The sequence below is a fragment of the Phyllostomus hastatus genome, unplaced genomic scaffold (assembly GCF_019186645.2).
Source record: "Phyllostomus hastatus isolate PE091 unplaced genomic scaffold, TTU_PhHast_1.1 phas_contig_86, whole genome shotgun sequence".
NCBI lineage: Eukaryota > Metazoa > Chordata > Mammalia > Chiroptera > Phyllostomidae > Phyllostomus > Phyllostomus hastatus.
The window spans coordinates 80,538,989-80,565,393 of NW_025333977.1; the positions used below are offsets into that span (position 1 = coordinate 80,538,989).

At 37.8% G+C, this 26,405-nt stretch overlaps 1 protein-coding gene across 2 annotated transcripts in view; it reads right to left on the reverse strand.

The window, feature by feature from the left end:
* Nucleotides 1–1,767: 1,767 nt before the first annotated feature.
* Nucleotides 1,768–26,405, reverse strand: part of BTLA (B and T lymphocyte associated) — a 47,068-nt gene continuing 22,430 nt past the window's right edge. For both annotated transcript variants that reach the window (XM_045851399.1, XM_045851398.1), the window contains exons 3-7: nucleotides 16,987–17,310; nucleotides 10,434–10,469; nucleotides 8,965–9,105; nucleotides 7,155–7,201; nucleotides 1,768–4,069 (exon numbers count right to left, since the gene is read on the reverse strand). In XM_045851399.1, the coding sequence (XP_045707355.1) occupies nucleotides 3,794–4,069; nucleotides 7,155–7,201; nucleotides 8,965–9,105; nucleotides 10,434–10,469; nucleotides 16,987–17,310 (824 nt within the window). In that variant the 3' untranslated portion in view covers nucleotides 1,768–3,793. The remainder of the gene's footprint in view (nucleotides 4,070–7,154; nucleotides 7,202–8,964; nucleotides 9,106–10,433; nucleotides 10,470–16,986; nucleotides 17,311–26,405) is intronic.

Below are 26,405 nucleotides of genomic sequence, written 5' to 3' on the forward strand. Positions count from 1 at the left end.
TTCATTCTTTAAACACTATTTAATTTTACTATGTTCAAAGCACTGGGCTAAGAAACTAAAGAGGAATGTGACATAACCGTTGCCCACAAGAAGCCCACAGTCTAATCACATTCTAATGTGTCAGCAAATGCAACAAGAAATAAATACTATAACTAATATGGGCAGTAACACAATGAGAAGACAAGCCATAGACTGAGAGAAAATATACGCAAAAGACTTATTTGATAAAGGATTGGTATTCAAACTATACAAAGAACTCTTGAAACTCAACTATTCAAAAGCAAACAACCATATTAAAAATTAGGCCAAAGACCTTAACAGATACCTCGCCAAGTATATATACAGATGTCTAATAAATATGAAAAGATGTCAACATCATATATCACTAGGAAATTTCAAATTAAGGCAACGAGAAACCACTACACCTGTTAGAATGGACAAAACCTGAAACACTGACATCAAATGCTGGTGAGGATGTGGAGTAACGGGAAACCTTCGTGTATTGCTAATGGGAAAGTAGAAGGATACAGTCACTTTGGAAGGCAGTTTAGCAGTTTCTTACAAAGTTAAACATACTTTTATCAGACAATCCAACAATCAGCTTTCTTCATATTTGCTCAAATGAGTTGAAACCTATGTCTATAGAAAAACCTATGTCTATAGCAAAACTATGGAGACAGTAAAAGGATCAGTGGTTGCCAAGTGTTTGGAGGGAGGAAAGGATGAATAGGTGGAGCACAGAATATTTTCCCAACAGTGAAACTTTCTGTACGTTATTATAATAAAGGGTACATGTCACTATACACTTGTCAAAACCCATAGAATACTGCAAGAGGACATTTTAATGTAAACCATGGACTGGGGATCATAATGATGTGTCAACACAGTTCACTGATTGTGACAAAGGCACCACAGTGACCCAGAATGTTGATAATGGGGGAAGCTGTGCATGTGTGGGGTCAGGGGGTATATGGAAATTCCATGCATTTTCTGTTTAGCTTTGCTGAACCTAAAACTGCTTTTTAAAAAAGTATGTATATACAGATGGATTGATATGATCAGGCCAGAGGATCAATTCTGGGACCTAGAAAGTGTTCATTGTTGGACAAAACAGATTTTATACACACACACAATATATGCTTTAAAAAAAAGTGTTTGGGTGTAAGGACAAGCAGTTGTCTGGATGGCCAGTCCAACTCTGGAAGAAAATACACTGGTGACACCCCCCTCCTCTAGAGGTCAGGACCCTCCCCCACAATTAGTAAGTGCTAGTGGGAGACAATGAGCAGTAGTGAGCAACAGGAGCCCCCTTCTGAGGCTCTCCATACTCTTTCCTCCAAAAAGTCTTTTATTGGAGCCACTCTCTCAGTAGGGTTCTGCATCAGCAGCATCTTGCTCTTGTCTCATGTCCATACTAAATGAGCCTCTACACTGAGAAACCTATACTCAAATTATCTGGGGTAACTTTTAATGGTGAGGATTATAGAGCCATATGCTGAATCTCCTGACTCACAGTTTCAGAGTGCTGGAGTTGGTAACCTGCAATTTATCAAGTTTTTCAAGTTATTTTTATGTGCCATAAGGTTTGAAAATCATTCTTCTATTTCATTCCCTTGTACTTTTTTGGTGCAAAAGTCAACATCAAATTGATTCCAAATAAGTTTTAATAACTTTACCTTCTTACTGGAACCAACAAGCTGAAAATTCATGGAAAACTGTTAAATTATGAAATCTTTTTCTCATATTTTATTAATAAAATAAGCCATGTAAATAATACAGAAATAGATTTATTTGTGAAATACATATATAAGTGTGATAACTTTTCAGAGGAAATAAAAACATAAATGATTTGTGATTTTGGAAGCATCACACAAATAGAAGTATGAATCATTAACAGAGATAAAATCATTATCAACATTACAGCAATACATGCTAAGAATATTGTCAAGAGTAAACAAAATATATATATATTTTTTTTAATTTACTTTAAAGGAACTGTTCAACTTTGTATATTTATCTGATAAGGACAGCTACATATATCCTCCCATACTTCCTGTTTCTATTTTTAAGAATACCACGGGCAGTTCATTTATCTCTTGTATGTAAGTTTTCCGTAAATTCAGCGTAGCTGAAAATACCTACCTAAAACTGGTTACCTGAAACTCTAGGAGTAGGGATTTCATACTGGGTAGATAACAATGACTCTGAAACAATACCCACCACCCCTATCCAGGGGTCAAAATCTTATTGTCAATGTTACATAAGAAATGTTCAGCCACAAAATCTGTTTTGTCTTTTTGGGACAAAAACTTTTATGGGATATCATACTCCTACTCCCATAATTTCATACATTATTTTAATAAATTTTCTTTAATGACTCACTTGCTCTCGTATTTTGAACTTCTGCAGCAAACTGAAATGGTATGTTCATTTTGTCAGTTTCTTTTACCATTTCTGTAAGTCCCCACCCTTCCTCCCAGATGCTGACACACACACACATGCATTCACACACACACCCCTTCACATTCATTTGTACAGCAGCTCATGTACTTGTTAAAATGGATTCTAACCTCTGCTATCCACGTCATATAAGATCTATTGCATTACTTAGTAGCAGCACCTGACAACCCTAATAGCCTCAAACTGTTGAATAAAGTTGCAGGCTATTTTTGAAATAACTAGACTCAAGTACTCTGGAAAACTGAAACCATATTCTTGCTATACTTTTAAGTGGTTGCAACCTCAATATTTTAAAACAAATGGTTATCAAATTGTACTACTTCACTATGTATGATTTTCCCCGATTCCTTAGTAAAGAGCATAGCAAGATATAGATGCTGTGAATGAAAATACATTGACTGGCCAACTACATATTCTGGACTTTTCTCCATTCCATCAGTTGTGCTTTTAATTTGACATCAGGTCAACCAAGAAGCAGTTTGAGCCACCAACATGCACACACCTGATGATGACTATTCTCACTGACTTTTGCGTTTATTCAGACACCCACAAGTATATTACTTCAGCAGCATTATGTCAATCCATTTACATTAGTCTATGTAACCCAAACACTGAGTCACCACGTTGTTTATAAACACATCGTACATTAATTACTCCATTACCACAGATACTTGCTTCGTGATCTAACCGGTAGATATAAATATTTGTTTCTCAAGTATGGGGAACATCCACCCCCATCTAGTTGGTACATTCCACATCTTTATTGCACAATTTATTCTTTCCATTCTTTTCCTTTGTTCTCAAGTCTAAAATTATTCCTCTTTACATTTAAGAAACCCCAACATTAGATTGTTAGAGGGAATTTTTTATTACCAAAGACTAACTGGAAATAAACATATTATTATTACCATATTTATGGTTAGTTGGTTAAATTAGTCCATTCTTTTTCAAGAATATAGTGAATCATCCAGATAGCACACATCTCTCTTTCTACATGCCTTTCTGATAGTTCCAAAGAATGTATTGATTTCATATGTTGGGTAAAATGGAGCTAAGTTTAAATGTTCTACCACATTGCTATTCATGATACCATTCAGCTTTGGAGAGGAGATTTTGTTGTTCATGGCAATAACATAAAATGCTCCAAAAGAATCTTCTGGGAGAAATTTTAGTCATTTGTCCTAAGGATCCTTAAGACCCAAGCACCAACATGAATGTCCTTGAAGTAAAACTTCTCAGGTCCAGGAATATGATCTGACATTCTGTGGGTCTCAGAGCATGGTACCGACACATCAATTGTCCAGAGATCGCTGGTGGGAGGTCAGGACTAGGTTTAACTCCTCACACATATGGCTGCATATTCTGTAGGTGCTTCTTTCATATTTTTTGCCTGCCTTGGGTTCATTTTAATGATGGAGTGGTTCAGTGAAGCATACACGATGCTCTGTTTGTTTTCCTCCTGACATATGTTAGAATAAACCTTGGGCTCCTCCTGGACCCCAAACCAGGGATCATTATCATAAACTTGAGTCTCTAATGTCAGGTTTTGGGAATTTTGCCTGGTGCACACTTCAGTTTGCTCACTCCTAGAGGGCTGAGGAACATCAGCCTATAAGAGAAAAAAATTGCTTTAGTTATCATTTAAAGATGTGATGGTGCATACTTATTAGCAAACTATGAGTACAGGCTAAATTGAGTCCTATACATGGAGAGAATTGATCGACTTTTCCTCACATATGCTGTTGATATCTATTTTTTTCATAGCAGATTTTCACTTATTAAAGGATAAAGGATAAGGACCACTATGTTCCTCCAAAAATAGTTATTTGGTGCTTTATTATTAATCACTTTTGAGGTCATAGAACACTTTTAAATCCCTTTTCAAGATGAAAAGCACAGCCCAAATTTATGAGGAATGCACAAATATTCCACAAGAACTCCAGGCAGCCTGCAACATAGTGAATAGTGTTAACATAGTTTAGAGTGAAACCATTAAAGATAAAGCAGAACAGATACCCTCTAAGGGGACAGAAAGAATAAATATTATTAGTTATTAAAGATATATTATTTTGATTTGAGACCTGGAATTAGAAAATTGCTGTTGTGTTTGGGGGGGGAGCAAAACTTAGAAAAAGTTTAAAAATATTTCAACAGTTATTTCCATCAGAAAAAAATTGTTACACTTCCAAATAGAGTCAAATATTGTCAAGCATTGTCAAGCTTCTGTAAAGGAGATGAGATAATGGAAACTGAAAGTAAAACGGTCCTGAAGTTTTTCGCTCTTTTCAGTTATTTGTCATTCCTAGTTATTCAGGGAACTCAACTGGTAAAAACGAAGATGTGGTGTTACTTCAAGTTTTTAAATTGCAATTTTGCCAAATTACGCTCTTGAAGTTTGGCCTAACTACTTTTAGGTACCAGGTGCACAGCCTTGGGTAGCCCACCTGCCTCATCAGGCTCCTGGCTGTTCTCACTATGGTGTGAGCAGCGGGGCGTCCACACCTCCTGAGCAGGTTCTACCACACAGGCATACCTGGGCCTATCCCGAGAAGCTAGGTATTAACTGCAGAGTGCACTTCTTCCTTCTGAGGAGGTGTCTTCCCTGGAAATAACGCCAAGGCTAGATGACTGAGGGAGCTGGAGATTGCTTTAAACGTCCCCCTCTTGGCTCAGATGGAAAGTGTTCCAGCTGTCACTCAGATGAGCCTGAATAAAGCCTCAGGAGGAGCAATAAAGAAGACTATCGTGTGACCTAATAAATAGTCATAAATCCCTGACATGTTGACGAAGTCTCTGTTGTATTTTTTAATCTGTGTCTGTCAACCCACTTAGCCTGGCTTCTTCCCAAAAGATGGCTCACTTCCACGGAAAACTGTTACAATGAATGGGGTGAAACTAACATGGTGCTCTGTGGCTGCACTTGTCCTGTGGGCCCCTCATCAAAGTGGGTAGGTGGGCGACGCGGGTGCGCCGCCTGTGGCAGGTGAAGGTGGCAAACACCGAAGCAGCTCTCCTCCTCTGCCCTTGGCTGGCACCTTTCAGTTTACAGAGCACTTTTAAAAGCGTGTTGAGATGTCATTCGTGTACAGTGTACAGTTCAGTGGTTTTTAGTATACAAGCACGTTTAAACCTTCAAAGGACATTGTGGAATAAAATGAGGACTTTGGCTTTTACATGTAGCTGCCATGTTTTTACCAGTTCTCTTTTCTACTTTGGGTTTCCAGTTCTTGGTTCCCATACAAGTTCCTTCAGACTAAATTTTCACTCACTCTCAAAGATCTATATTTTTTGAACTGTTTGACAACTCAAATGGGACAAAACTGTGAATTCCTGGGACAGACATGAACACCTTAAAGCAAAATTCCCAATAATTACACACACAGAAAAAACCCTTTTAAATTCAAGTTCACAGCATAAATAATTTGTCCAGCTTATGCAGAAAGAAATATGACTACATTTTGACCAACCTGGGCTTTACCTCTAGGATAAATTATTTAGATGATTTTTTTAAAAGTTTCATAGTTCTCAAGACTGACTATAACAGAATGTGGTTTGTTGCTGCTGTTGTCCACTATCGGAAGAAAGGAGATAATATTTCAGAAAATTTCCCTACTTGAGGAAACAAAACCTTAGCACCCACGACAATGATGTCCACTGATGCTTACTAAAAACTTTATACGAGTTTTTAAAGTTAACTGTATTTGGTTTGATTTAAAATTAGGTAACTCATGGGGGATGCTGAGTGCTATTTAATACTGTATGTAGAATTTTTGGCTACATCTGCCTCTGGCATTTCTGGAACTTCCAAGAAGGCCGCTGCATTGTTCTCTCTACTCTGGCTTACTGAAATGCACACACACACACACATCAAGCTCTTCTGCAGTACTTCACTCATGACTGTGGTATTTGTTTGTAACTAAGGAACTCCATAAGTTTTTTCAGGAATATATTACCTCATCTTGCATTCTTTTTTGAGTTTCAATATTTACACAATGCTGAACCCAAAAGAAAGGCCTAAGCTTATATTCCAAGAACTTGTAGAAAAATTTGGCACTGCCTCCAACACATCCTTTCCTTTGTCTGGAAGGTTTCTTCTTTGATGAGCCCACACACATTATGAGAGACTTTTGTGTGGTAGCTCGGTCTGTGGTCACACTTCTTTATCTGCTGGTGTGATTTACGAAGAAATCATAACTCATTTAATGTGGCCGTTAATGGTTTATTCTTTCATTAACTTATGAGTTAACTTTGTGGGAATAAGTGAATAGCCTGAGGTCATGTAACAGGCCAAGAGCAGGGCCAGCGTTTACAGCTCAGTCTCAGACTTTTCTGCTCTGAGTCAACACTGCCACCCATGCTCTCCCAAAAACCTGCTCATTTTGAGACTCGTTAATCCTGAAGAATCTCTGCTGCAAATGATGGTGAATGTAAAACAAACACATTTTTACAGTTTGGGTTTCTCTGCCCATTATATGATGGTCCTCATTTACTATGAACATGTTCACTTTAGGTGGTTACCTTTTACAGATTGGGTTAAAAACAAACACATTTTTAAAGTAAGTCAACATATATAGCACTCAGAACAGTGACTGGCACATGGTAAGTATTACAGAGCCTCAAATGTAAAAATATACATATATAGTAACATGATATAACATAGATTGCATTTGTTTTAACAGATACAGTGAACATACCACATTCATTCCCCTTTCTGCTGTTTCAGAAGCCTTCTTTTGTTCCCCTGGAATTCAAAACAAAAAATAAGAAACCAAAAGGAATAAAGGACAACACAATTCTTCCCCAAGTCCCTGTAAATTAGGGTTGTGGTAAGAATATGGGTTGGAACCACGTTGCTAAATTGAAACTCAGTCCCTAGAGCAAAGGTGGAATGCCTCCCCACCACCACACCAATGCCCACACACTCGCATACCAAGGAGAATGTTATTATTAGTTTGGCTTGTTCAGTTGTTGTGACTAGCATGGTACATACAACTCAGATTTTGTGCATTCGCGCTGCCCCATTTTCTTCACTGGTTCTTCACTTCTTACCCCAGTGATCCCTCCAGCATATTTGGGCCGGTGGGGGGTGGGGGGGTCTCATACATCACTTTTAAAAGGCTGGAAATCTTTGTTTTGGGACATTCTGTACTCAGTGCCAGATGCACTGCTCTCCTGTCATCGGCATGGCCAGGACCTCCTACTGCCTAGTTCCTTTTGGATGTGGTCAGTAAAAGGATTTATCCTTGACTTTCTCCCTGGAGTTCTGAGAGAAGTTCCAGCAGCCCCAGAGTAGGTGATAAAACTTCAAGAAGGACCCCAGAAAGATCCTTGGAGTTGCAGATGCAGAGGTGGGGTTACAGAAGATTCCCTCAGGTTCTGAGGAGCTTCTGGGCCGCAGAAGTCCTCACCACAAAGCACCGGAGGCACTTATGACCAGACAAAGATTTCTCATAGCAGAAATAAGGGTTTCTTTGCCTAGCTTAGTTTCTATAGCTACACTGTGGTTGTTGTGGGAGAACGGATGGGAGGAGATGGCAGAGAGGAAAAAAGAAGGAGAGTGGGAACGGAAGTGGCTCAGACCAGGGCTAGATCAGAATTCCCCATACATGCATCTCTTAAGTGTTTGTGTGTTCCCTCATGCCAGTAAGGGAATTCTTTACAAAGCACAACGGAACTGTTTTTTAAAATATCATCTCCTTTTTCATGCAAAACCCACAGTTTTTATTGTTATTGTTGGGTGAGGGTGCGGTTCAAGCATGTGTTTGTAATGGCAACAAAAAGTGCAAACGTGTGAATTTCCACTGAGGACAGTGGGTCTTCATTCGGACAAGCACACTTGTGACTGGAATGCTGTGGTGTGGCCATGAAAAGAGAGCGAGACAGACCAACTCAAATCAGACCCATTGAGAGATTATTTCAACCTCCCTTTCAACCTCCTGAAAATTTAGAAGAGCTTCTCACACAAGCCGAAGACTAATGCAAGTAGAATGAGTAAATTCCAGCAATGTTCCCTCCTTACCACCACCCTTGGCTAGAGCACTGTGCTGTGGAGAGTATGCTTCACCGAGACTAGAGAGAACCTGAACTAATCCCTTTTGGTTTTTTGGTGGAAGTTGTCCCCCAGGAAATCATTATCCATGGTTTATTACAAAATATTAGAAAAGAAAACAACAAAATGACCAAGCAAGCAAAACATAACCAGAGGCATTGAAATTAAGAACAAATGGACAGTAACCAGAGGGGAGGTGGGAGGGGATAACAGGGGTAAAGGGGGAAGGATTTTCAGAAACATCTATAAAGGACACATGGACAAAACCAAAAAGGGGTAGGATCAAGGGTGGGAAGTGGGAATGGCTGGGGTGGTGGGGAGTAGTGGGGGTAAAATGGAGAAAACTGTACTTGAACAACAATAAAAGAAGAGAGAGAAAACAGAAACCAACAGTAACCAACTAAAAACATATGAATCTTGGTAACAGCGCACATTCGTGGGAAGATGGAACCCACCTCGGTGCCTTCTCAGGCAGCAGAACAGGCAGAAACCGGTAATGAGCAGAGGCAATCCTCCCAAAGGAGCCAAACTATAAAGGATCAATTGTCTGTCCTCTGTCTTGTTTTTGGAGGGTGGTCCTAAAGCACTGGTTGTATCTGAAATATTAGTCAATGCTAAAGACAGTCAGGAAATCTGAAATATGTTAACATTGGCAACACCCTCTGCACTGACAGAACTTGAATGAAAAAGATGCCTCCCTTTGCCTTCTAGTAAGCCTTCCCCAAGAACCCCAAGCCTCAGCACTCTCACCCACTTCTTGCTTTATTGCAACAATTGTTTTTTCTGCTAGGGTTAATCACCTGTAAAACAATATCTATAAAGTTCTCAGAAAACACTTCACCACGGCCTGTCATTTACAGTGTCTTATTTAATTTTCATTTGTCACTCCAGAGAAGCAAGGAAGCCATTATTTTTATCAAGTCCCATGACTTGAGAAGAGCATTATTGCTTTAAGACTTGCTGAAGGTCAGCCAGCTACTGAGTGCCAGTTGGGACTCAAACCAACATGTTTCTAAACTAAATTCAAGTTCCTTTAACGTAGTGTCTTGTCATTGTCTCATAACTGTTAGGTATCTCCAAATACCAAACACCTTTGGTGTCTTCATTATCTTGGATATTTTTGAACATGGTTTGCTGGGCACACAGTTGGTGCTCGTTACTTTTGATCAATGTTAACATGCATTAAGGCCCTGTTTGTCCATGATAGACTGCAACTTATTTGTGGGTCATGAAATAACTTAAGAGATTACAATAGATTACAAATTACATTAAAAAATAAAACACCGCTAGCTGGTGTGGCTCAGTGGTTGGGTACCCTGAATCAAAGGGTCGCTGGTCTGATTCCCAGTCTAGGGCACATGCCTGAGTTGCAAGCTAGGTCGCCAGTGGGGGACACGCAAGAGGCAACCATATATGAATGTTTCTCTCCCTCTCTTTCTTTCTCCCTTCTCCTCTCTAAAAAGTAAACAAAATCTTTTAAAAATATAAAATATTAAAAAAACACAATGAATAGAAAATATCAGAATGCATCACACATCTTTAATTTTTTACTTGTGTTATTTTTTTATGCAAGAAAGCTTTCTTTCTAAATCTATTAATGTAATTATACATTAACTTCCCCACATGCTTGGTTTTGGGGTATAGGTTGTTGGGAGCTACTGGAACTGGGTACATGTGATTTGGAAATTCAGAGTAATAACAAATGTTACATTATTCATGCAGCAGCTGCTGTTTAGGTTGGGCAAGCAGCTAAGTCACTGCCAAGTGTGACAGACACAGTTGTCTGGGGGAGGAGTGTGGGTAGGAATAAAACTAAGGTTCTCACAAACATATCCATTCAATTAAGAAGATCCAAATTTTATTACTTCTCCAACCATTAAACAATCTAGTGTCCTTAATTTTATTTAACTAGATTGATACTTACTGATTAGAAGATATTCTGAATTATTTTGAGTTTGTTCTGAAAGAAAAAACAAGACAAAACAAGGTAAGTATTGAATTTGGTTGTGAAAACAATGCAGGTGTATGTCAGGGATGCCCAAAGTCAGAGCTAATATGTGAGATGACACCTGTGTGTGCACACTGCAAATCCAGTAATCCAGCAAAAGGCAGTTTACATAACTTTTAGATCACTTTAAGATCGTGGACACAAATTAATTTCTGGGTTTATTTTGAGGCTCAAAGACAGACTGAATAAATACAACACAAGCTTCCTCTGTCTGCTTTGATTCTCTCTTCCCCTTTCCTTAAGCATAATGACACCATACAACCATGAAGGTTTAGGGCATCTTCTGGTACCAAAAATAATGATACACACATTCTGTAGGTATTCCAGGTGAGTGTGAAAGGCCACAAGGAAAGAATGCTTTTGATGACATGCTGGACACTCATCCTGAGACAAAGATTGTGTTTCACTTCCTGCTTACTCATATCACCCTCTCATTCCTGCTAAGACAATGACCACTTGTCTTTGCAAAATTCCTAATCATGAGCTGACCAAGGGCAGATTGGGGAGGGTGGAGTTGCAGGCTATTGTATGTTCCAGTGACTGTTCCCCAGCTTTGTCAGCTTTTCCTCTGAGACTTTGCTCTTCAAAGTGCATTTGTTCATTCTGGAAGAGCATTGCTTTTCCGAAAGTGTGCAAGCCCTTACTTTATCACATCCCTGTTCTTACATAAACCAGTTCTTAATTTAAGCTTTTGCCAATGAGAATCAATAAATCAACAAACAACAAGTGTTGGCAAGATTGCGGAGAAAAGGGAACCCTTGTGCACTGTTAGTTGAAAGTCAGACTGGGGCAGCCACTGTGGAAAGCAGTATGGGGTTACTTCAAAAAGTTAAAATGGATCTGCCTTATGAATTGGTGACTCCACTTCTGGAGCTATATCTGAAAACACCTGAAACACCAATTCAAAAGAATACATGCACCCCTATGTTCACTCCAGCATTATTTATGATAGCCAAGATTTGGAACCGAGTGTTCATCCATAGATGAGTGGATACAAAGCTGTGGCAAATTTACAAAAGAGAACACTACCTTACTGTAAAAAAAAGAAAGAAATATTACATTTTACAACTGTATGGACAAAACTGGAGAGTATTATGCTAAGTGAGATAAGCCAGTCAGAGAAAGACAAACACCATGTGACTTCACTTATATGTGGAATCTAATGAACAAAATAAAGAAAATATGAACAGACTCATAGATACAAAGAACAGTCTGACAGCTGTCAGAGGAGGGGAGCTTACTGGATGGACAAGATGAAGGGATTAGGCAAAAACAGCAACACTGGTAGACACAGACAACAGTATGGAGATTACCAGAGGGAAAAGGGTGTGGGGGAGGTACGGGAGGGTAAAGGGGGATAAATGGCAATGGAAGGAGGCTTGGCTTGGGGTGGTGAACTCACAATACCATATACAGAAGATGGATTATAGAATTGTACACTGAAACCTATATAACTTTATTAGCCAGTGTCACTCCAATAAATGTAAGTTAAAAAAAAAAAAAACAAATGTAAGTCAAATAGAAAAACAGGAAAATTACCAAATACTCCCTGAGAAAGATATTTCAAGGGGAGATAATGAAATATTTTTATCATACCTCTGAAATGTATTTACAAACAGCATGATTCTTAAACATAATTTCAGAATACATTTTTCTCTTCACCTTATACTTAGTTCACTGAATTCTTCCAGGTAGAGAAGAAAAGGAATTTTTCTTGTACCCTTTCTCTGTTGTTTGTTTTTATCACTTCATGGAAGGAAAAGTCTACCCAGCTAAAGCCAATTATTAAATAATTTATTTGACTTTTCAAAGAAGCAGAGGTGACCCAGAGAACTATGACACAATTCCTGCTTCTCAGGACAGTATAGTCCTCGAGGGGATGAAAGACATATCCCCCCTTTATTTCAGTACAAGGAAATGTGTGATAATTGAGAAGCACAGGCCTTTTTTCTTAAGTTCTATGTTTTAGAATTTTCTTAATATTTTAAGTTTATTTTTAGAGAGAGGAGGGAGGGAGAAAGAGAGGGAGTGAAACATCAATATGTCTTTGCCTCTTGCAAGCTCCCTACTGGAGACCTGGTCTGCAACCCAGGCATGTGCCCTGACTGGGAATTGAACCAGCAACAGGCTAGTTCAAAGGCTGGCACTCAATCCAATGAGCCACACCAGCCAGGGCACAGATGTTTAATAGCATAAAAATGGCTAGAAAAGAGAAATCACTTCTCCAAGGGTGAGCATGAAAGTCTTCCTCAAGAGCTTGGGAAATGAGCTGGGCTTGACAGGAAAGGCAGCACAGGACAGATGGACGGGTGTTCCACGTGTGGTGACACCAGCACAGGAAGGATCACGATGAAGACGTGGCAACGGAGTTGAGAGCTTTTATGTGGAGCTTAGAAACAATCCAGAAAGGGAGGTGGGGATGGACTGTGGAAGGCCTTGAATGCTGGTTAACAAATGAGCCCAGTATTGTGAGTGCTAGGGATGCTCTGCAGGGGACTCAGTGAAAGAATGTCATTATGAAAGAAGTTTACTAGAAAAACTAAGTGTATCAGGAAGATTTTTGGCTTAACCGGACAAAAATGGGGAAATGCTAAAGACAAGGAGCCCATACAATGAACTGAAATCATTGAGAAGGAAGATAATGAAGGTCTGAGATGATCAAAGAAGCTGTAGGAGGGATGCACAGCAGGGCGGGAGATTGTTGACAGACAAAAGTAGAAAGCCAAAGACACGTCCTGGGGAATCCCAGTGGGAGTCAGGAGCATTAACTGACAGAATGATAAGAAAGGAAGGAGAAAAGGAAATTAGGAAAGTAGAAATCTAAGAGAAAATTAAAAAGGACCTCAATGTTTTTAACTTAGCTCTTAGACTTTCCTTCAGACCTCTTCATCTTTTATACTCTTTGTCCCAGTGTAAGCCTAATAAGCACATCCTCTCAGGGCACAGGGTTTTAGAGGGACTGGCACCCCCCATCTCCACAAGGGAGACATATTATTAACCCTAATTTTAGCCTCAACTTGACTCAGTAGAACAGACACTTTCCCAACTGTACAAACATCTGGAGTGGTCAAAGGATCACTCAAATGTGGGATAGACACTTGGCTAAATTCCTCTCTTCTATAGAACTGACTTGGTCCCCACAGTGTAAGGCTAAATGACACAAGAAGGCTTTCTTCCAAGGAAGGTGGACTCAGTGTCACTACATTTAATTTTGTAATACATTATATTAATATACGTTATATAAATTACCTGGTAGTAGTTAATTATTCTATATTTAATAGTATAATTCATATTGGCCTGGAAGTAACATTTTTGCAAATTTTGCTTATTTTTAACATTTATTTTGCTGGTTAAAAATGCATTACTGCTTTAAAATTTCAGTATTTTATATCTCATTAAGTGAATTAATAGCACAATTTTTCCTGGAAGGATTCTTTCCAAACATCCTCAAAATAGGCTTCTCCAAGTACTTAAAGGCTATTTTTTCTCTTAGCATATATTAAGCTATTTAATTCATTTACAAATAAATCTTTATTGAGCACCCATTATGTATCAGACACTATGCTCTCTTTTTGTGGAGAAGCAAAGATATTTGAGATACAGGATTCGTTCAAAGAGGTTTGTAAACCAGTGCATGGATGGTCACAGGTAACTAGCACTTGCCCTTCACCCAAAATCTAATTCTGCCATAAATATATTCTACAATTCTGTGCTTCATAGCAGAGAGTTGCAGCTTGCATGCGAATACTGTGCATTCCCTCACTGGCCTTTAAAAAATTTAAAAGTGATTTGAAATTTTTAATGTCATTTACGTGGATTCCTTCATTGGGCTGCTTTAAGGGAGTTTAAAGACTATCTCCAAAGTGTTCATCTAAAGTAAGAAATTAATTAAAAACACACACACAAAATGTAAACAGTTAAGTGAATAGCATCCATACAAGTAACTGTATGAGACTATATGTAGATTTCAGACACGCTACCACTGTACCATACCTTTATAAAATTTCTCTTTTGCAATAACCTTCAGCATCATTTTCTGCTCACAAAAGAAACTCCATCTCATTTCTTATAATGAAAGGGTGATCTTCTTTGATCCTAATATACTTTATGCAGTAATATAAAAATTACCATTTTAATCATTTAAAGTGTACAATTCAGTGGCATTTGAAATAGTCAGGGTTGTGCAATCACCACCACTATCAAGCCTTTAGAACATTTTCATCAACCCAAAGAGAAGCCCCAACCCCATTAAATTATCACTGCCCATTCTCCCTTTCTCGCAGTCCCTGGAAACTTCATCATGATTTACCCATTCTGGATAGTTTATGTGAACAGAATCATACAGTATGTAATCTTTTGTGTCTGATTTCTTTTACTTAGTGTAATGTTTTTGAGGCTCATCTATGTTGTAGAATGTGTTAGTACCTCATTCTTTTATGGTTGAATAATATTTCATTTTATGATTTACCACATTTCCTTTATCTGTTTATCAGTTGACAGACATGTAGGTTGTTTCCATTTTTTGGTTGTTGCAAATAGTGCTGCTATAAACATTCATGTATAAGTTTTCTGTGGACACACATTTCCCTTTCTCTTGCATATTTACCTAAGAATGGAATTGTTAGGTCTGTGGCAACCATGTGTCCTCTTTTAAAGAGCTGCTGAACTACTGTTAAAGCAGCTGCACCATTTTTCATTCCCACTGCCAATGTATAGGGTTTTGATTTGTCCACATCCTTGCCAGCCCCTGCTTTTCTTTCTTTTTTTAAATTCTAGTCACCCTGGTAGCTATAGAGTGATATCATTATATTTTTTATTTGCAATTCCCTGATGACTATTGATGTTGAGCATTTTTTCATGTGCTTATTAGCCATTTACAAATCTTCTGTGAATAAAATTTATTCAAATTCTTTGCCCATCTTTTTTCATTGACTGCTTTTTTATTTGTGAAGTTTTAAGAATTCTGTATATATTCTGGGCACAAGTCCCTTATTGGGTGTATGATTTGCATGCAAATATTTAATCATATTCTGTATGTTGTCTTTTCTCTCTTGATAGTGTCATTTGAAGCAGAAAAGTTTTTAATTTTGATGAAGTACAAGTTATCTATTTTTCCTTTTGTTGCTTATGTTTTTGATATCTTATCCAAGAAACTATTGACAAATTCAAGATTATGAAAATTAGTTTCTATGTGGTTTTCTAAAAAAAACAGAGTTTCATAGTTTTATGTAAATATAGGTTTTATAGTTTTAGATCTTATATTTAAATATCAGATCAATTCTTACTTAATTCTTACTTTTTTTTTCATATTGTGTGAGGTAGAGGTCCAAATTATCTTTTGCATCTGAATATTTTAAAAAGTATTCTTTTCCCATTGAATGACCTTGGCACTCTTGTCAAAAATCAAGTGACCAAGAACATATGGATTATTCTGGATTCTCAATTCTATCCCATGATCTACATATTTATCCTTATGCTAAAACCAGAATTTTAATTACTGTCATTTTGTAATAAGTTTTGAAATAAGGAAGTATTGAGTGCTCCAACATGGTTCCTCTTTCTCAATTTTTTTTGGCCATTCTGGGCTCATTGTAATTCTCTACAACTTTCAAAATTAGCTTTTCCATTTCTGCAAATAAAGATTGTTAGGATTTTGATGGGGATCACGTTGAATCTATAGATCACTTTGGGAACTATTGCCATTTTAACAGTATTGAACATTCCAGCCCATGAGCATAGGGCATCTTTCTATTTATTTACATCTTTAATTTCTTTCTGTTACATTTTATTGTGTATAAGCCTTGCACCTTCTAGGTTAAATTCATTCCTAAATCCTCTATCATTTTGATGTTATTCTAAATGGAGTTTTACTACAAACATAACATCAAGGAATTATTATTAGTAAAAGTCAAGGACACAAAAATGGAAGAAAAAATAAAAGAAAAATAAAACAAGGACAGAGGAGAAAAAGTTGTCTACTGCTATTGGTATTCAGTTTGAAATTTTTCAGTGATCTATTTTTGGACTTATCAAATAAATTGTATTGTCTCAAAGCAAAACAATATTTTTTAAATCTGTGTATTGATTTTAGAGAGAGAGAAAGGGGGAGAGAGAAAGACAGAGAGAGAGAAAAAAAATCTATGTGAGAGAGAAGCATCTTAGTTGTCTCCCATATGCATCCCCCAAATAGAGTTGAATCCTTAAACTTTTGGTTTGTGGGATGAGGCTACAACCAACTGAGCTACATTGTCCAGGGCAAAAACAATACATTTTATTATGTTTTCTACTCTTCTCTAATTCACTCACCCCAAAACACACATACATGTAAACATACACATACATATGTGCACTTTACAGTCTGTGAGGGGTGGCAGTGTTCTAATGGCTTGTATTCTTTGAGAACCTGGGTTCTCCTTTTCCTTGAAACACAATGAGAAAAACATTAGGTAGTCAGTGTATAAGAACTCACCTGTCACATAAAGAGTTATTGAGTAGCTTTCAAGGAGTCCAGACGAAACATTTGCAGAACAGCGGTATGATCCATTGTCACTAGCCTGTGCTTGATCAAAATACAGAAGATAAACCCTAGTATTTTCCCTTTCATCCCACTTCATTTTTATATGAGGTGTTTGCCCAAGAGGTGGACAGTTTTCTCCTTCAATCTTGCACCAGGTTGCATTTTGTATGTTAGCACAAATATCCACAGGACATTCCAGGTGAAATGATTTCCCTGTAAGGGCTTTATGCACGGAATCTCTCTCAATATAAATTTGTGGATCACATGATTTTTCTCCTGAAAGATGAAAACAAAATTAAAATAAAATCTGTTCTGGAAGGACCAGATATTTACCATTTAAACGGTTTTTGCCAAAGATTTCTCCAACATGATTCTATAATTTTTTGAGATAATATTTTCTAGTACTTAAGCCTCACTATCAGAGTATATGACACATGGTAAGCACATAATAACAATTTGTTGAAAAAAACAAATAAATCATTTCCTTTGTTCAATAATATCATAAATTTCCAAACTATTATAGAATTCCAAAATAAATTTTTGTTATGTAATTATATTTTAGTTTATTTTTACTTATTTTATGATTTTATAGCTACTTTAACAGGTAAATAATAACAGCATCTTTTGTCAGTTACTTATTAAATTCCAAGGGCTGTTTGAAATGCACAAGTACTTTCATTCATTTAATCCTCATAACAGAAATAATATATGAGCATGATTTTCAACTGGTGTGCCATAAGAGGCATACTGGTGTTCAGCAATAATTTTAAACACATAATACCTGACTGTTTAATCAGGGGCACTGACTTCTTCTACCTTAGGTTGTCAAATTTAAAAAATGAAAACATCCAATATTCAATAGCTATTGATGTGAATGAATCAAAATTATACCTACTTTTTGTCAGATCAGCAAAAAAATATATATTGTGGTGTGCTGTGGAATTTCAGTAATTAGTTTATGTGTGCCATGAGGTGAAACAGGTTGAAATTGCTGATATATGTTTTTTATTTATTTTATTCATTACGCTATTATAGTTGTCCTGATTTTCCCCCTTAGTGCCCTTCCACCTTGCATCCCCCACTCCCTCAGACAATCCGCACACCTTTATTCAGGTCCATGGGTGATACATTAATTAGTTTTTTGGCTACTCTATTTCCTACACTGTACTTAAAATCCCCATGGCTGTTCTGTAACTACCAACTTATAATTCTTAATCCCCTCACCTCTTCACCCATTCCTTCCGATTCCTCTCCCAATGGGCAACCATCAAAATACTCTCCATATCCACGATTCTGTCTCTTTTCTTATGGCTTGCTCAGTTTGTTTTTAGATTCAATTGTTGATAGATATGTATTTATTGCCAATTTATTGTTCATAGTTTTCATCTTGTTTTTTTTTTAAATAAGTCCCTTTAACATTTCCTGTAATAATGGTTTGGCGATGATGAACTCCTTTAGGGTTTTCTTGTCTTGGAGGCTCTTTATCTGCCCTTTGATTCTAAATGATAGCTTTGCTGGGTAGAGCAATCTTGGCTGTAGGTCCCTGCTTTTCATGACTTTGAATATTTCTTGCCAAACCCTTCTCACCTGCAGTTTCTTTTCAGAAGTCAGCTGAAAGAAGTCAGTCTTATGGGAACTCCCCTGGAAGTAACTAACTGCTTTTGTCTTGCTGCTTTTAAGACTCTCTCTTTATCTTTATCCTTTGGCATTTTAATTATAATATGTGTGGGAGAGGGCCTCTTTGCATCCATCTAGTTTGGGACTCTCTGTGCTACTTGGACTTGTACATCTATTTCCTTCACTAAATTAAGAAAGTTTTATTTTATTATTTTTTTCAAATAAGTTTCCAAATTCTTCTCTTTCTTTTCTCCTTCTAGAACCCCTATGATGCCGATGATGGGATGCTTGAAGTTGTCCCAGAGGCTGCTTACCCTATCCTAATTTTTTTGGATTCTTTTTCCTTCTTGTTGTTCTGCATAGTTGTTTTTTGTTTTTGTTTTTTGTTTTTGCTTCCTCATGTCCCAAATCACTGATTTGAATCTCAGCTTCATCCACTCTACTGTTATTTCCCTGAAAATTGTTCTTTATTGCAATTAGTGTATCCTTCATTTCTAACTGTATCTCTTTTATGCTGCTGAGACCCTAAGTTCCTTAACCATCCTTATAGGCAGTGTTTTGAACTCTGTATCTGATAGATTTCTTATCTCCATTTTGTTTTGTTCTTTTTCTGGAGTTTTGTTGTGTTCTTTCATTTGGGTCATGATTCTTTGTCTCTTCATTTTGTCAGCCTCTTTGTGTTTGTTTCTAAGTCTTATATACAGCTGCTTTGACTCCATATCTTGGTAGTGTGGCCTAGTGTGGTCAGTGTCCTGTAGGGTCCAGTGGCACAGCTTCCCCTTTCATCCAAGCTGGGTAGTTGTGGTGCACCCTCATGTGGGATGAGTATACCATCCTCTTGTAGTTGAGCCTTGATTGCTCTTGGCAGATCAATGGGAAAGATTTACACAGGCCAGTCAGCTTCAAGGACTGGCTGTGAACACTGACCACCAACCTCTGCCATTCACGGAGGATCAGCTGTTCAGGGACAGGGTGGTAGTATTATGATGTGGTCTGTAGCTGCCCACCACCAGATGTGCATGCTCTGGGGTTTACCTAGTGGTGCAGGCCAAGGCCAGCCCCAACCTGTGTTCTGCCTGGAGCCACCCTGCATGAGCTATAAAGTAATCTGAGATGGCTGCTACTTGTGCTGGGCTTGGAGGTTCCCAGGCAAAGCCAATGTGATCCAAAGCTGGCTGCTGCTAGTGCCAGGTATGGGGCCACTTAGCAAGAGCTACAAGTCTGAGGGTTCACTGAGGCCAGCTGTTGCTTGTTTGAGAGGATTTAGGAAGTTTTGAAGCATGGGCCCAGACCAGCCACTCATATGGAAAAGTCATGGTTAAAAGTGTGGGCCTATAAGTTGGGTGGGACTGACTCTCAGGGAATCTCCAGGACAGGTTAAACAATGTTAGCCAGGTTGATGGAGTCTCAGGTATGGCATCTGCCTGTGGGCTCTGTGGTTCTCTGCAGGGGTGGGGTGGGGCTAGAAGAGGGACAATGGCTTCTGTCCACCTTTCTGCCTGGAAGAAAGCTGTCCTGAGCTCTTGACCTGATACCAGACACTTCAGTTCCTCCCTATATACCACTGGTGCCTCGTAAGCTGCTACCCCAGTGCTGGAGGTCAGAGGTAGTGAGTCTGAATAAGTCTGTGTAAGAGTTATTTAAGAGGAACTCAAGAACTTTCTCCCACTGACTCAATCCTCGTTGGTATTTTGCAGCCAGATATTATGGGGATTTATCTTCCTGGCACTGGAACCCTGGGCTGGGGGGTCTGGGTGGGTCTGAGACTCATTGCTCCCAAGATATCCCTCCCAAATTTTTATCCAACACACATGGATATGGAGCCAGCCTGTTCCATGTCTCTGCCCTCTTACCAGTCTAGATGGATGTGGTTTCTTTAATTCTGTAGTTGTTGGACTTCCATTCAACTCGATTTCTGATGGCTCTGAGTAATGATTGTTCTTTATTATAGTTGTAATTTTGTATAGTTGTGTGAGGAGGTGCACCATGTTTACCCACACCTCCATCTTGACTGGAAGTCCCCAGTAATATATGTTATTATGGCCCTGCACTCTCCATACTGCTTCACCTAGCATAATGTTCCACCTCCTTTCTATCTCCTTGCTGGCATGAATATGCTCATTTTTAGCTATTTTCTAACACCCAATAAACCTCTCATAATTTCTGCTCACATATCAATAATCCTTGCTTATAATAAGTATCATCTGATTGAGTTTTCAGGAATAAGACTGAGACAAGAGACCTACAAAGAACTTTCAGGACCTCTGAATATTTATATATTTATCACTACTCTGAGATCTTAAATAAGTTCACTTAAAAGCTTCCTAATTCAGTTGCTTCCAAAAATTCAGAATAAAAATGAAAGCAAATTGAAAGTCAAGTCATGAGAATGAGGTTTTCAAAAAATTGAAGAGAAAGGGTAAGATAATTTACCAAAAGGAAGTGCCAAACAATATAACACCTGGATGTGGTTAGACTTATGACAAAAAAGCAAGGAAGCAGAGGCAGAAAGACCAAGTGAAACCTTGTTTCCAGAAGTCCAATGCTCTCCCTATGGTTAAAAGGCTATCTCAGCCTCCTAACTTCCCATTTTATTTACTTGGATAAGTTAATGATAGCTTATGCACCCTATAGCCCTGTGAAAATGGCACTATAGTTACAAAGACCTTCTTCTCTCAAGGAACTTACCATTTAATTGGTGAGACAAAATTAACCATTTAATTGGTGAGACAAAATTAACAAGGTCTCTCTTCTGAAATAAATTTTGCCTACCACTCTTTTTACTTCATCCTTACCTAGGCTAAAAGCAAGGCTCAGAGGGATACTGCAGGAATAAACAAGATACGGTTCCTGTCAACATGGGACTTGCCTTCCAGTGGAAAAGAAAAGCACTAGACCAATGGGAGAACAAAACAACATGGTAAAGAGGTGCAAACTTTGCATGACTGTGCAGAAGATTCACTTCAGCTAGGACTATTGGGGCAAGGCTTAAAAGAAAGGCTGTACTTGAGCTAAACCTTAATGAATGAGTAGATCTTCGATAATTAGAGCAGTGACTGAACACAAGAGATATTTTAAAACTGAGAAAATGGAAGGGCAAAGACAGCAAGGCCAGGAATGTCATGGCAGTTTCATGAATTAAAACACACTTGGATTGTGGTTTACTGAAACAGTGACATGGACACCACTAGTTGTTTCAGAATAAATGGAATAAGCATTAGGTGGGGGAAGATTAAATTTTGTTTATCAACAACGAGAAAATACAGAGCATGATTCTTTTGGGATATTTATAAAGGTCATGGAGGTTGCTAAAATTTAGAATATTCATTTGAACGTGATTGGTCAAATGCTAACTCATTGTGTAATATTGAGATAGCCACCCAGACTCACTGGCACTCCATTTCTTTAAAATAAAATAAAAGGATTAGACAGCAAATAGAAGAAAACTATTATGCACCACCTTATCCTACACAGAAATACATATACAACTTCACCTCCTTCCGTGTGTGGCCCATACTACAAAATTACTTCTAAGTCTTACTTTCGGTTATAATATGTTAACTTCCCACTGGGTGACATCAAGCTGTCACCCAATGCTAGTAGCACAGTTGAACACCTCTTGTAGTTTCAGCATTCTTGGACTATATGCTAGGGAGGAGTACACAAAGTAGAAGAAAGTTAGCTGTTCAGCCTAACCACATCACTGATTTGCAATGAGATTATGGAAACATCCCTGCAGCTCCTGCATATTCTTATCAGCAGGATGGGGATCACTGACTATCACATTACCAGGCATAGAAATTTTTCTTGAATGGAGGAATGAATAGATAAATGCAAGTTTGTCAATAGGCACTAACAGTCATCAAGAATACTCCCTATTTGTGCAAAGAAGATATTATATTCCCTATGTCTGAAACAAACACTAATGTTTATAGTGGAGGAATGATAGATACACTGAGCTAAATGGCATGATTCTACCTTTTTAAAATGCTAAATGGTTTATTGCATACTATTTTTTATGTTACCATAACTTTTTGTCTATACCTTGACTCCTGGACTCAACTAAACTCAATTCTAATTTTCCACCTGATAAGATTGTTGACACTTCTTTGCTGCTTGTCCTGAATTGTGCATATCTCATGATACCCAGGACATCCAAAGCTGTCCCTAAGGGGTTTATATTGTCAAAACAAAACACTTTCTAAAGAGAGGTGAAGATCACATTTGCTTTTGGCTGGGGTTTATGGACCAGTGTTAGTTGTGGCTGTTTTTGCTATTATTGCTCCTGCTTTTTAAAAAACATTTATATTTAATGGCAGGAAATCCCCAAATGCTAAAAATAATTTAAGTGCATGCAGTAAAAAGATGAAACCCTTATCATCTCCAGGCCATCAAATGATGCAATATCCTTTTTCAAATCACTATAGATTTAGGAAGCTTCTCATTTTAAAAATTCTCATGAACACACTATGATACAATTAATATGTATCAATATATCCCATTAGTAGGCTATACCTGGCATATCTGATGCCCAGAGTACATTTTTAACAACCTCCTCTTCTACATAGAAACATAGTTTCAGAAATAATCATGAAATGAAACAAATAATAAAATGGACAAAAAGACACAATGGACAAATAGCCAGTGAATATTTTTCACTGAACTTTGTATAGAAAATCATGTAAGTTAAAAGATATTGAAAATAATATTAGAATTCAAAGAAGTAAAAGTGCACAACTATTTACTTAATAGTTTTTATATCTCCCTAAATAGTGTAAACTTTTTCTTTTAATCTTTATGCAAGGATATGTTTATTTTTAGAGAGAGAGGAAGGGGGAGAGAGAGAGAGAGAGAAACAGTGTGAACTTTGATCTCTTAGTTATAGCCTGATTTATTAATTTATATAAATAAGTTTCCAGTAACTAATAAGTGAATTTTATTAAAAATGAAATTTCACAAAAGATAGAATTTAGGCAATTAATTATAGCACTAATGTAATATTTTTTATCTTGATTCATTTTTAATTTTAAAACAGTCAACACTTTAGACTTCTTGTCAAGATGGAGGCATAGGTAGATACACTTTGCCTCCTTGCACAACCAAAAGAAGGTCAACAACAAATTTAAAAACAAAAAATAAGCAGAACTTCCAGAAAATCAAACTGTATGGAAGTCCAACAACCAAGGAAGGAACATTCATCCAGACCAGTAGGAGGGGTGGAGATGGGCAGCCAGGGTGGAGAGGATGAGCACCAAGGTGGCAGCTGGAGTATCGGGGCAGGCAAGGTGGCTGCTGGTGGTCCAATATTTGCATGTAGATAAACCAGGAGGAACAACTCAGGAGCGAGACAGACTGTGCAACCCAGGGTTCCAACACAGGGAAATAAAGCCTCAAACCTCTGGCTGTAAAAATTTGTGGGGGTTGCAGCAATGGGAGAAAGTCCCAGCCTCACAGGAAAGTACACTGGAGAGACCCACAGGGTCCTAGCAATATACCCAGGAACTAGCACCAGAAGGGCCCCATTCACTTGTGGGTAGCAGGGGAAGTGACTGAAAGCCAGTCAAGAGCTGAGCAAGTGGCATTTTTCTCTCTCAGACTTCTCCCCGACATACAGTGCCACAATGCAGTGACTTGGGTTGCCCCATCCTGGTGAATACCTAAGGTTCCACCTCTCACTACATAACAGGCACACCGAGACAAAAAATATATAGCCCAAATGAAAGAACAGATCAAAGCTCCAAAAATAAAACTAAGCAATGAAGAGATCTGAATAGAATTCAGACGCACAGTTCAAAACACTGGTAATCAGGATGTTCACAGAAATGGTTGAGTATGGTTGCAAAACAGAGGAAGAAGTGAAGGTTATACAAAGTGAAATAAAGGAAAATGTACAGGGAACCAACAGTAACAGAAAGGAAACCAGGACTCAAATCAATGGTTTGGACCAGAAGGTAGAAATAAACATTCAAGCAGAACAGAATGAAGACTAAAGAATTCCAAAAAATGAGGAAAGGCTTAGCAACCTCTGGGAGAAATTTAAATGTTTCAACATCCAAATCATAGGAGTGCCAGAAGGAGAAGATGGAGATCAAGAAATTGAAAACATATTTGAAAAAATAATGAAGATTGTTCCCCAATCTAGCAAAGAAAATAGACTTCCAGGAAGTCCAGGAAGCTCAGAGAGAATCCCAAAGAAGTTGGACCCAAGGATACAAACACCAAGGCACAACATAAATACATTACCCAAGATTAAAGATAAAGAGAGAACCTTAAAAGAAGCATGAGAAAAGAAGGCAGTTATCTACAAAGGAGTTCCCATAAGACTGTAAGGTGATTTCTCAAAAGAAAACTTGCAGGCACAAAATAGCTGGAAAGAAGTATTCCAAGTCCTGAAAGGCAAGAACCTACATCCAAGATTACTCTATCCAGCAAAACTATCATTTAGAATGGAGGGGCAGGCAGATAAAGTGCTTCCCAGATAAGGTCAAGTCAAAGGAGTTCATCATCACCAAGCCCTTATTATATGAAATGGTAAAGGGACTTATCTAAGAAAAAGAAGATGATCAAAAATATGAACAATAAAATGACAACAAACTCATGAGTATCAACAATGGACCCTAAAAAAAAAAAAACAAAAAAAAACAAAAGCAAACTAGAACAGGAATAGAACAACAGAAATGGAGATCACGTGGAGGGTTATCAGTGGGGAGTGGGTCGGGGGAGAATGAGGAAAAATTTACAGGGAATAAGAAGCATAAATAGTGGGTACAAAATAGACAGGTAAAGGTTAAGAATAGGATGGGAAACGGAGAAGCCAAAGAACTTATGTGTATGACCCATGGATATGAACTAAGGTGAGGAATGCTGGTGGGAAGAGGGGTACAGAGCAGAGGGGAATAAAGAGAAAAAAATGGGACAACTGTAATAGCATAATCAACAAAATATATCTAAAAAATAAAAATAAAACAGTTAACACTTTAAAGAGAATACATTTCAATTGTAAAAATATTAATCATCAAAACATTTCATGTATGAATGAACTTTTTAATTCACACACAAAGTTATACCTCACAGTATGTACAATTTTACTGTTTCAAATTTAAACAAATAAATATTCAAAATGGCTGCATAGAATAAAAGAAATGAAACCTCTTAAGGAGAGGAATATTTTATCACTGATTATTATTATTATTATTTAGAATTATTATTATTTAGAATTATTACAATATTATTTAGAATTGCTTGTACATGGTGACAATTAAAAGTAGACCAACTTTTATTTGTTTTTCAATTCTATGCTAAGTAAAATAGGCCAGGTGGTGAAAGACAAATACCATAGGATCTCACCTCTAGTGGAACCTAATCAACAGAACAAACTAGCAAGCAAAATAGAACCAGACACACTGAAATAAAGAACAAACTGACAGTGATCAGAGGTGAGGAGAGAAGGGAGAGGAGGATAACGAGGCAAAGAAGGGGAGGGGTCATCAAAGGACATGTATAAAGGACCCATGGACAAACACAAGTGGGGGTGAGGATTGAATGTGGGAGGTGTGGGTGGGTAGGGCAAGGGAGAGTAATGGGGGAAATGGAGACAACTGTAATAGAACAACAATAAAAAACCATCTTAAACTATAAATTAATTAATTAATACTGTAAAGACCTTGTGACAATTTCTAGTGAAAAGAGCATGCAGAAAAAGATTTGCATGACTTCTTAATTTTCCCATTAATTTTTTAAAATTATCTTGATTA